General features: G+C 42.7%; 1 protein-coding gene across 1 annotated transcript in view; it reads right to left on the minus strand.

Moving 5' to 3' along the window:
* Nucleotides 1-12,758, minus strand: part of NUAK1 (NUAK family kinase 1) — a 73,853-nt gene that overhangs the window by 5,110 nt on the left and 55,985 nt on the right. Inside the window, exons 5-6 of the mRNA XM_019728450.2 lie at nucleotides 4,318-4,437; nucleotides 2,363-2,495 (exon numbers count right to left, since the gene is read on the minus strand). Coding sequence (XP_019584009.2) covers nucleotides 2,363-2,495; nucleotides 4,318-4,437 — 253 coding nt within the window. The remainder of the gene's footprint in view (nucleotides 1-2,362; nucleotides 2,496-4,317; nucleotides 4,438-12,758) is intronic.

Here is a 12,758-nt window from a genome sequence, read left to right on the forward strand (position 1 = left end):
CACACCAGGGCAGTGAGAGGGGCCATACCCGAGGTTGGCCTTAGCCAGATTCTGAGACCCACACCCAGGGAGCTCACCTCCTTTCCCTCTCTGACATAAGCCAGTGTGCTGAGCTCTCATATCAGGGAGCTGATCTACGTCTGCTACGTGCTTACAGCCTGCCTGAAAAACTCCATTTGCAAATTTCTGCTGCCAGAGAATTAAGGGGAAGCCCCAAAGGGACGTCAAGGAAGACACAGGAACCGACTGACTCTCATAGCTTATAAACTGACTTTTAAGATCAAGCTGTGCTCTCCCGATGGGGACTAAATTATATCCTGGGAAGGCACCGCCTCCCCTTAGCTGCCATGCAGGCTAATGAGTCATTGGCAAGGGGGCCAGGGTGAGCTACACCCCTGAAAAGTACAGGAAGATCATTCATTCAGTCAGTCATTCAACAAATATTTTCTAATCCCCTGTAAGGTGCCAGGAACTGTGTTGACACCAGTCAGCTGGTGAGGCAAATAAGACTACCAAAGAGGTCACCCTGGAATTTCTCAAAGAAAAAAAAGTTGGCTTATTAAAAAATAAAGATGCATATATATGTAATATATACATATATATACACAAACATATACAACAGTCAATCCTCATTATTCACAGATTCTGTATTTGTAAATTCACCTACTCACTAAAATGTATTGGTAACCCAAAAAAATCAATATTCAGGGTGCTTTTCCAGTCATTTGAGTACATTTGTAGAGTGGCAAAAAACGTGAGTTGCCCCAACAGGCATGTGTGCTCCCAGCTGAGACCCAACAAGGGGACAACAGCCTGTCTTCTTGCTTCTGCTCTCATACTAACAAGTGTCCTTTTCACGGTCTATTTAGTCGGTGTTTTTCACATTTTTGTACTTTTTGTTGGTGATTTCACTTTTTAAAATAGTCCCCAAGCATAGTGCTGAAGTGCTAGCCAGTGTCCCTAAGTACAAGAAGGCTGTGATGTGCCTTGTGGAGGAAATGTGTGTGCCAGATAAGCTTCATTCAGGCATGCGTTACCGTGTTGACCACGAGGTCGATGTTCATGAATGAACAATGTATTTTAAGTGAGGTATCTTTAAACAGAAACATACGTAAAACAAGGTTATGTATTGGCCGGTTGACAAAAACATTGTGACCAGAGGCTCACGGGATTTGAGCCCTGTATTTCCGCTAAGAGCAATGCTTCAGTAACTCCATGTTCATAGCAACTTTATAGAACATAAGTATCATGAGTAATGAGAATCAATGATACGTGTCACGTACGTGTGTGTATACATATATAGTACATATATATGTATATGTGTGTGTATATATATATGTGTGTGAGTATATATATATATATATATATATATATATATATATACATACACACACACATACATATATATATATATATATATATATATATATATATATATATATATATGGAGGGTCCGTGTTAACTATATTCCAAAGATGGCCACCTGCACACACTGTTTTACATGCACACATGGCACTCTCCCATCAAGAGATAGAGCTTATGGCCTCGGTTGCTTTGACCAATAGAACATGGCGGAAGTGACATTATCTGGCTCTTCCAAGTGCAAACATGAAGAAGGCCTAGCAGCTTCTTCCTCCTCCTTCTTAGAGCCCTGAGTTGCCACATAAGAAGTCCAGGCTCCCTCCTGGACTGAGCGGCCTGGGGAGTTACCTCACGGAAAGAGAATCCACACGGAGGTGTCCCATAATCAGCTCCAACCCCAGCTGCCATCTCATTGCAGCTGTAGGAGAAATCCCAGGCACGGACAGCACGGCAGCAGCTAACCCAGGGACTCGAGAGATGTGGTTACATGGTTGTTGTTTAAACCACTGAGTTTGTCTGGGGTGATGGGATACAGCCATTGTGTAGATAACAGACAACGAAACAGCACCCATGGGCCATACCTCAGGCAGTGGCATAGTAATGCAAAGGGCATTTACAGTCCAGCCCTGGTAGTCTAGTGAGGGCATTTTATATGTCCACGTGAACTGGAAGGGACTTCATGCACTACCTTTCTCAAAATTTTAATTTTTAGTGGAGAAAATGAATCCAAACAGAGTCAGGGACTTGCCCAAGTTCACTCAACAAGCAAACAGCACTCTTAGCCCACTTGCTGTGTAGAATGCTTCTCCTGAAAATTTCATCTGGGGAGGTTTGGGTGAAGCAGGCTAACAAGCCAGCTTTGCCAGGAGGCAAAGACATGGAGAGAAGAAAGAGGAAAAGCAGGAGACTCCTTACGCACACTAAACAGAAGCAGAAAGCGTGAGCCAGGGCAGGTAACCTGAACACTCCTACCCGACCTCTGACCCTCCCCGGCACGCACCTGAGGGCTGCGTGGGCTCTCGGTACTCTCCGCTGCTGATCTGCCGAATGAGGTTTTTGTGATCGAAACCATCGAATGGCATTGTTCCATAAACGAGAGTGTAAAGCAACACGCCCAGGGCCCAGCTGTCCACCTGGAGCAGAGAGATAGGACATACAGGAGCTGGGAAGCAGATTCCGGATGCCTCCCAAACCATTAGCATCACACAGTGAGCAGCCACCCCCGGCGACCCCAGGAACTAATTTAGTACCTGGCAGACAGGTTCCCATGCAGCCTGACAACTGATATGCAGTGCAGCTGGGCATTTCCATTTCAAACCAAGACCTAACCTACATAAGAACTTTTCAAATAGATTATCTTCCTTGATCCTCATTATAATTTTGTGAAACAGGCAGAGCCTGGATTATTTTCAAACCTACTTGACAGGTGAGAATACTGAGTCACAAGGAGCGAAATGGTTTCTCCAGAGGCCTCACCCCAGTGCTGGAAGTAAAACTGGGACCCAGGGCTCTTTACTCCTAATCCAGGAATCAGTTCCTTCCTGTATCCTCTTCAAGTGGATCAGGGGTGGCAAACCCAAATGCTTACAAGAGCCAGGCAGACAACAAACATGAACAAAACAAGAGAAAATTTGGGGGACAACAGGGAGTGTTGGGGACAGAGACAAACTGCAGAGTGCATTCACCCATCTTAAGCAGGCAGCCTCCCCTAGGCTCCTTGCTGCCACATAGCAGTGTAGGCCCAGCACTGTTAAATCCTTTGGTTCTTTAAGAGATGTGAGAAACCAAATTTTTATGTGAAATCTCTCAGTTATTAAATGCGTGTTCAATTTTTTGTAGAAAGACTAGCATGGCCAAATAAAACACGCTTGCTGGCCAGATCACAGGCTGCCAGCTTGTAACCTCGGAAACAGATCCTGGAAGATCAAAGAAGCGTTCATTATCTATGATAAATTTACAGTGTCGAGTTTCTACAGTTTTGTAAATTGAATCCTATGCTCCTCCCTTGCATTCTTCCTTCAGAAAGACTCTCTCTTCACTGTAATTGGTAGAGGCTTTTGGCATCCTTCTCTTCAGCCTCCAACCCTGCCCCCAAACACTCTCAAACAGATAAATATTTTGGAAGGAAACATTTCAATCCACTGAGCAGCTGCTATTTAAGGATACTGAGTGGATGAATCTCTCCGTAAAAAGAACCATCCTTTTCAAAAAGAATAGTCACTTGCAACTCACCCAGTTTCAAAATAACATTGTTCACATACGTATCTTTTACAGTGGCCATGAAAGCTTTAGCCATACAGAGAAATGCATTTCTCGTGAATTTAGAAGATGAAATTAAAATGTTTTTCCTTACTCAAAAAATACTTGCTGTCAAAAATATTTGCAAAAAAAATATTCACTCTCAGAGATAGGGGTATTTTGGTTTGCTGTTTTGTCTGTTTTGTTATAATGAGGAAAAACTGAAAATAATCTGATTGTCAATCTTGGGAAGTGATTAAATTAAGGTATATTTATTCACACAGTAAAACATTGTGTCATCATTAAAAACCATGTTTTCAATAACGAATTCAGAAAATGTCGCAATATAACATTAAGTTAAAAAAAGGCAAGATACATGTACACACAGATATACATAAACAGTGATCTCAATTATTTTTTAAATGCACAGATTGACACTGGAAAATATCTTTTAAAAAGTCACAAAAATATTAAGTGGTTATCTTTTGTGGCTCGATCGCAGGTAAGTTTATTTTCTCTTTTACGCTTTCTTGGATTTTTCAAATTTTCTCACAGCTGTGTATGTTACAGTCTTTATAATCATGTAAGGAAAAGTTTTCTTTGCTTTTTTTTTTTTTTTTAAGTATTTCCTGGATCCAGTTCTTGCCCTCCTCCCTTTTCTTCCCCCAAGCTCCTCCACCTGCTCCACCATAAATACACAACAGGCAACCTGCTCACCTCTGGCCCTCGGTAAGGCCTCCCGTTGACAATTTCAGGAGATGCATAAAGTGGACTCCCACAAAACGTTTGCAAGAACTTGTCCTTTTGGTACAGGTTAGAAAGCCCAAAGTCAGCAATCTACAAAGGCAAGTGAGATCCGGAGATGTGTGTCAGTGGTACAGTAAGTGTCTGCATTGGATCAGCTCACACCACACAACAATAGAGCAGCTGAGCGACGCCCAGGTGGGTCTGCCAGCTGGGTCGTCCTTTTCTCTCCAGCCCTGGGTCTTCATAAAAGGACCAGTCAGTACGACTGGGCCAGTGATTCCCAACTGCAGCCCTTGGCATCCAAAACAAGTTCTGTCATCTCTGCAAACTACATGCTCTAGTCTTACTTAAAATTACTCCGTACATGGACTCTCTAGCTTCACTTCGGTTTTGACTTGCCTGAGAAATATCCACAAAATCACAGGTTTGATGTTTCTGATGAACATTAAATTGCATAACTATTCATTTGAAATTTGTCAACCTGCGGCCGACTGAAAATCACACTGCACCACCGTGGTGTGCTATCACACTTTGGAAAACCCTGACCTGTGAACCTGACACCACCACCTTTTTATCCACCCATGCTCTGACCAGAACTGTAGTTTGCCCACATTGTGACCAGAGAGGAAAAGAACTCAGGGCACTGGGTTTTGAGTCATTATATTTCAGCCCAAACTCTACCACTAACCATCTATGTGACATGGAGCAAGTCACAGAGCCTCAGCTTACCCACCAGAAAATGGGCACCTAGGATCCCTGTACTGTTCTAGGTCACAGGATTATGTGAGGATGATAAGAAGAAAGATGAACCGGGATGAGACCCTGAATGCAAAAGTGCTTTATAACCTTCAAGTCTTCAAGTTCCACGCAAATGTTTGACCTAACCTGGGTTCTCCGGTCTTGCTTCTCTTGTATTACACAACCTTTTGTAATACAAGAGAAGCAGAATGACCCTTGGAGTCATTCTCTTTTCCTGTGGTCTCTTGAAGTGTTTTATTTATTATCCTTTATGGCAACACTCTTCCATCTATCTATCTATCTATGTATCTCTATATAAATCTTTTCACATATATACATATAATGTGTATATATGTATGTACATATCACCTACATATCACATATGTACATATAATGTATATACCAGGGGTGCCAAAAAACAGTATACACATTTTAAGCAACGTTAACACTTTGTCAACATTGCTCAAGCGGTAGTTCACCGTAATCAGAAGTGTCTGGACGCTGATGGTAACCACTTTGAGCACCTCTTGTAATTGCAGAAGTCAAACATGACTTGTATTCATCTTTTGTGATCAGTATATATTAATAGTTTTTTCCTTTCTAAAAACGTGTATACATTTTTTGGCACCCTCTGTATGTGTATATATTATCAAATATATCACACATATACATACAATGTATATATAATACGTGTATGTACATATATGCATATGCATATATAAATATATTAAATTTGCCTCGGCTATTAGACTCTGAGTCCCCTGAGGCAGGCGGTAGATTCTACATCTTCCCCTTATCTTTGTGTCATCCACTGCTTAGCACCTGCACTCACCCAAGAAACACTTGTCACTAGAATAGACATTATATCTTGAAGTGCACAAAATAATTAGTAGATAATACAAAATAATAATAAACTTAGTTACCACTTATTGAACAACTTCCAATTATCAGGCACTGTTTTAAGCACTTTATACTCTCTAATCTCATCCTATCTAAAACCCTATTTACACAACAATGTGACTGTATTTCATGGCACTGGAACTGTATACCTGAAAAGAATTAAAATATTATGTTATGGATATTTTACCAGAATATTTTTAAAAACCCATTTAACAGATTAGGGAACTGAGGTTTAGGGAGATCTGGTTATTAATCTCAGGAGAGCTAACTAGTAAGTGTCAATGTAAACCTCTGCGTCTCTAAGGCTTCAAAGCACTTTGCCACATTGCCCCTGGGTAACAGCAAATTTCACTCCACGCTAAGCCTTTCCCTTCCATCCTTGCAAGTGGGCTTCTGCCATTTCCCAAGCTGATTTCCATTTGAGGCTTATAAGCAGGCTGAGTGATTCACGTGCCCAGAGAGCAGCCCAGCCTGACCGCAAACGCACTGAAGCTGTTTTGAACACAGCTCCCAGAATAAGCCTATTTCGTAAAAGTCATCCCTGAATGAATGGAATGTCATTGATAGTAGCTGGTGAAAACCCACCCTCAGGAAACGCATTCTTGGGGCTCAGATTGCACTTAATTGCCCTGAATTCCACTTTCTTATCAAGGTCCCTGATTCACTTGCAGGAAGTTGGCTGGAAGCTCGATGAAGTGTGCCTTGTCAATCAGAAGAGGAAACAAATGGCTGCAGCCCTTGGACATCCCAAGAAGTTGCAGGCTTCGTCCTCGTCGACTGCAGCTAAGGCAGGAACTGCACAGCACGGTGCACGTCCTGAGGAAAATACATTCCTTCCCACCCCAAATGTCTGTGGCATCTGGGGTGCCTATGAGCTTCCAAATACACATACGTGTGAGAGGCACCCACTAGCTCCACGTGCAAATCTCCGCACGCACCCACTGGGAGTTCTCCAAGTCTGGGCATCCTTACTTTCTTTGTAACCCTTCTGAGAAGTGTGTTTATGTTGTACCCAATCCCATCCTCGCAGACTGATGTTTATCAGACTCTCCCAGTAAAACTGTCATTGCCACTGACAGAAGATTAATTGAAGTCTAGATTAGTCCATGTTCTTGGCACTTCAACGGAAAAGCCATATTAATCAACACATACAGGCACACATAGTTCTCAAACCTTGAGTCACTTAAACTTGGGCTGCAGCTCTAAGGTTTCATGCCGTGAAGCTTATATCAACTATAAGAGGGGAAATGGCCACTGGTTATGAAACTTCTGAAAGCCTCAGTTTTCTCATCTGTAAAGTGGAGACAGGAATAGTATCTACCCCCACAGGGTCATGGTGAAAATTAGATGACACAATGGACGTAAAGGGCTTAGTAACTGGCACAGAGTTGAAGCTCAATAAATATTTGCTTCCCACCTTTAAATCCACATAGGTAACTTTAGTAACTTCATGATACTCAAAATAATACTAGTTTTCCATTGAAGGAAATTACATGAGGCTTCCTTTTCAAATAAATATAATTTTTAAAAGTGAACTGAACTAAAAATATTAAGTAAAACAGCACAGAAGAGACTAGGAAAAGGCAAAATCCAAGAAGACAGTGAAAGAAATCTGGGAAATTTGGGAAAACTGAAATTTGGGGAATAATAATTTTTAAAGTAAAACAAAATAACCAAATAATAAAACAAAAAATAATAAAACAAAAATAACCGAATCCCAGAAATGGTTTCAACCTGAAAGAGCCCTAAGACGTGAGCTAATCGTGCACCTTGCTCTTTAACTGAAGCAACTAGAGGTCAGAGGACTTGAGAAGCTTGGCTGAAGGTCACAGAGACAGAACAACCGTGAGTGTCAGGTTCCCAACCTGTGTGCTTTCTCTGTAACAGAACATCAGTTGTGTAGAGATGGTGACTCTCTGCCAAGGAGGCATCTGGGCTTTGCTTGTAAAGTTGTATTTTGCTGACACACCAGTCACCTTTGGAGAGAGGTTAACTACTTTGCATTTTTGCTGGTGATGGATTGTTCCCCTGCCCCATACTGGTTCAGAACCACCCTCTGTCCCCACACTGGACTATTCAGTTCCGCCTGGACTCTGAAAAGGAAACTGGGAAGTCTTTAATTTTTGGAGTTTTTGTTGTTATCAAGACTTTGTAGCTTGCTGGATAAAAATCAGAGTTAGAAGATAAACTACGAAATGATTATTCACATTTCAAAAGAATTAACTTCACTATGACAGTTAACCTTGAAGACACTGTGCTAATTGAGACAAGCCAGACACAAGAGGATAATATTATATGATTCCACTTACATGGGGTACCTAGAGAAGTCTAGTTCATAGAGACAGAAGGTAGAGTGGTGGTCATCGGGGGTTGGGGGGGAGGAATGGGGAGTTGTTTTTTCATGGGGACAGACTTTCAGTTGGGGAAGATGCAAAAGTCCTGGAGATGGGAAGTGGTGATGGTTGCACAACCATGTAAATGTACTTAACGCCACTGAACCGTATACCCGAAAATGGTAAACTTTATGATACATAGATTTCACTACCATTAAAAAAAGGATGAACCTCAGATCACATGAATAATTACTGTGAGCTCATTCGATGAAAAAGGAAGTATCAGCTTGCTGACAGTTAACCACTGGGAAAGGCTGCTGAGGACAATGAGAATATAAGCAATGGTCTGAGAGTCATTTGCAGTGTCTAAGAGGAAGTGCAGTGGGCTGGACAGACCAGAGGTTTAGGAGTCAGAAGAACCTGGGGCTCGCTTTGGCCTTAGCACTACTAGGTGATTGGTGGGACCTGCCAAGTCACTCAATTTCCTCATCTGCAAAATGGGAATAAAAGACCCCACCTCATAGAGGTGTTGTGAGGATCAGAGAACACTCATGTAAAGCCCTGGAATAGTCTTGGTCCCAGTAGACTCTGTAAATTACAGCCACTACGATAATGCCGATGGTTTGGTTTACTTAACATTGCTTGCTAAGCAAGACAAAGTTAGAACTGAATGCTCTAAGCCACTGCCCACCAAAGAGCCAAGAGAAATCATCATCATCCATTTCTAAAATAAGCATGTCTGACATGAGAGTCTGTACTGCTTGACGGGAAAAATAAGGGATGTAGGGATGTAGGGCCTGAGTGTTTGAGTTCAAATCCTGGCCTCACCTCTTCGCAGTACTAGCTGTAGGCACCTTAGTTAATCCCTCGTTCCTCCACTGAGGTCCCTGGGCCAGCAGCACCAGCACCAGCTGGGAGCAAGCACATCAGTAACTGACATTTCCAGGCCCCACCCCAGGCCTGCTGAGTCAGGGGCTATATTTTAACAAGATCCCCAGAGGGTTCACCCAGTACGCTGAAAAAAAAACTGGTGTGATAATAATAATGTAACTTAATCAGTAATTTTGTAAAGATTATGTAGGGTGCCTGATGGGTACTGGATTTATTGGGGGTATCACTTCATAGATTGTGCAGATGCCTGACCACTGTGCTATGTACCCAAAGCTGATGTAGAATAATATTGAATGTCAACTATAACATATATATATTACAGCATAGGGAATATAAAGTACAGCATAGGGAATATACAGCTATATATGATGTCAGAGGGGTAGTAGACTTGAGGGGATTACTGTGAGGGGTGTAAATGTCTAATCATTATGATGTTTTGTACACATCATATAAAGTATATAAAAAAATTAAATTAAATTAAAAAATAATAATAATGTAACTTACCTTGCCAGGCTGATATAAAATCAAATGAACTGATAGATAGAACTCTCAGACAGTAAGCTTTCAATAAATGTTAGCAATTACTACTTTAACCTCTCTGAGTCTCTTTCCATTACTGGAAAATGAAATTGCAACAGTACCAACCACATGGTGCTGTGAAAACCAAAATTAGATTAAATGAGATAATAATAACAACAGTAGCAGCATTACTAAATGCCAGTTGCTGCTCTGTGAGCATTACATATATTAATGTATTAAATCCTCACAACAAAACTATGAAGAGGGTACCATTATTATTCCCATTTTGCAGATGAGGAAACTGAGGCCCAGAGTGGTTAAAGTGGCTGGCCTGAGCTGTGGGAGAAGAGCTGCCTTGGCTATAAAGTTCCACATAAAGGGGAGTTATTGCTCTCAGGTGGCTGAGGAGGAAATGGGCTTTCTGTGGAACTCTTCAGGAAGACAGCAATCCCATCCAGGAAGACACACTCCATAGCTCCTTTCCGGCCTTGGAGTTAATTGCTTTACCCATGACAGCCTCACTCCTGAGTTGTCAGGAAGTGAAGGTAGGGAGTGGAACAATGAGCAGAAGTGAATGGGGTCAGCTTTCATCTTGAAAAGAGCTAAGCTCACACCGAGAGAGAGAGACAGCGACAAAGAGAGAGAGACAGAGAGAGAGAGACATATGCTGGAAATGATCGATTCCATGTGATCTGGGGAAGCTCTTAACTGAGGGCACATCCAAGAAGCAGCCTTTCAGGAGACAGTAATGAGCAACCTGTCCCAGCTCACTACACATTCAACTCTGGCATCCCTGCACTTGAAGAGTCTCTCCCAGGGACAGCTGAACACAGGCTCCCTACAGACCAGTAAGGCCAACTGAAGCAAGGACCAAAAAGTGTCCTCATGTGATGCTTTCTTGGATTTAGGGCAAATTTAGGTGGGAGCAGTAAAGGGTAGAATTTATCAGGTGCCTGGTCTTTAGAGTCATATAGCCATAGGTTTGTGGCCAGCTCCATCACTTATTAACTGTAGGAGCCTCCTCATCTGTAAAATGGGAGTAATCAGACATACCCTGGTGGAAACATTCTGAGAACCAAATGAAATAAAGCATGTGGAAGGTTTGGATCAGGGCTCTGGATTTCAGCACAGGCTCAATAAAGGTTAAATTTCCTTTTTTAGCTTCCATGCCCTGTTCATGTGCCTGCTGCTCCTTCCCCTTGGAAGACCATTACAGTGCTTTCTGTTGAACTCCTACCCATCCTTCAAAACCCAGTTCAATCACCACTTCCTCAGCAAAGGCTTTCTGGTCCATCCAACTGATAGATCCACCACTTCCTGCTCAGCACTTCCACAGCATATTACACAGAGTACTAAGAGGCACATAGCAGGGCAATCAGGCCCTGCCAAGGGACAAGGAGCTGGGAAGCCTTCCTGGAAGAAGAGGCATTCAAGCTGAGACTCAAAAAAAGGAATAGGCAAAGAGCACAGGGAAGAGCATCCTAGGCAGAGGGAACCATGCATGCAAAGGCCAGGAATCCAGAGAAAACTTGTTGGATTTGAGGAGTTCAAGACCTACACAAGGGGTCTTCTCTGACCATCCTATCTAAAATAGCACCTGCCATTCTCCAACTTCACCCTGCATAGATTTTCATCACCACTGGACAATTACATTACATATTGCCTTGCTTATTGTTTGGGTCCCCATCTGAAATTCTCAGTCCATTAGGGCAGGTACCTTATCTTCCTCATTTACCTCTATCCTTCTCATGGCTCGTGATGAGTGATGACTTAACAAGTGCTAGATTCTGAGCTCCAAGAAGACAAAGACCTCACCATCTGGTTCACTATTAAGTCCCCAGCATGCAGCACAGGCCCAGGCACCCAGTAGAAACTTAGTAAATATTTGCGGTCAAATAAATAGTGCCCTAGGACAGACTCAATTTGCTGAATGAGTTAAGTGCAAGAATGGATGACTGAATGCAGGGATGCATGGGTATATATGTAGACACACACATAAATGGATAAATGAACAAAAAAAATGAATGGATTAATTAGTGCATGAATGCACATTCTCACATTCATATACTCAAAGCCCAGAGGCCCATGTGCTGAGCTGCCCCACTTGGTCTCGCTAAGGCTCAGAGGTTCCTATCGCGCCTTAGCCCGGTCCATTCAAAGCTTCTTTTCTTATCGGCAGCAGCTGAGATTCCATTGTCATCAGGGGCAATGAGCCATTTGCCCTATGGCCCTCTACTCTGAGCCCTGGGAGCTCACCAAATTCCCAGCCCTCTTTGAGGAGGTCGGCTGACCCTGGTGCCTGGACCTCTTCTCATTGTAAAGCATTTTTACAGGAGCCTCCTATGGGAATTGTCGGCATTCCATTCTCCCAGAGAGTGGGATGTGAATCTGGCCCGTTTTTATTAATTGCAAATTAATGCTACACTGGGTGTCTATTTTAGTAGACATGCTTCTCCACAGAGTACGGAATGCGACCCAAAGAAGCACATTTCTCTCATTCTTTCTGCTGACCGACTGTGTGAATATTTTTAGAAGCCACACCCTCTCGCAGTGGCCAGATAATTTCCAATGCCAGATGTGCTCTTTGCAAATCAACATCAAGCAAGGAAGGTGAGAGGAACAAGCTGGATGGCTCATACCAAAACTGCAATGATGTGTAACCAGTTTAAATCAGTAGCAATTTTATAGGCTTGGTGGGCAAAAGCCCTCTACCCTTAGAACAGGGAAGATGCACCCACATTTAGAGGCACAAGAGGGGGCTCCAAGAGGCACCTCGCTGCTCATATCCCATTGCTTGGTAACAGGCCATCGATGTCAACAGTCCCCCGGGCCAGACACTGATGTCATGGGCTTTCCGGAACATGAAGGCCAGCTTGTGGCCGTGTGTCTGTGCCTGCCTGCCTTTGTCACAAGTGATCTTTCTAAATATGTTTTCAGCAAAACGCTGACTCAGGAAGAGCTGAGCATATACAGCCGGAAGACAAATCAACACCAGCTGAAACACATTTTAAAAAACCTTGGAAGTGGGTG

This window comes from Rhinolophus sinicus, linkage group LG02, assembly GCF_036562045.2.
Source record: "Rhinolophus sinicus isolate RSC01 linkage group LG02, ASM3656204v1, whole genome shotgun sequence".
In the NCBI taxonomy this organism is placed as follows: domain Eukaryota; kingdom Metazoa; phylum Chordata; class Mammalia; order Chiroptera; family Rhinolophidae; genus Rhinolophus; species Rhinolophus sinicus.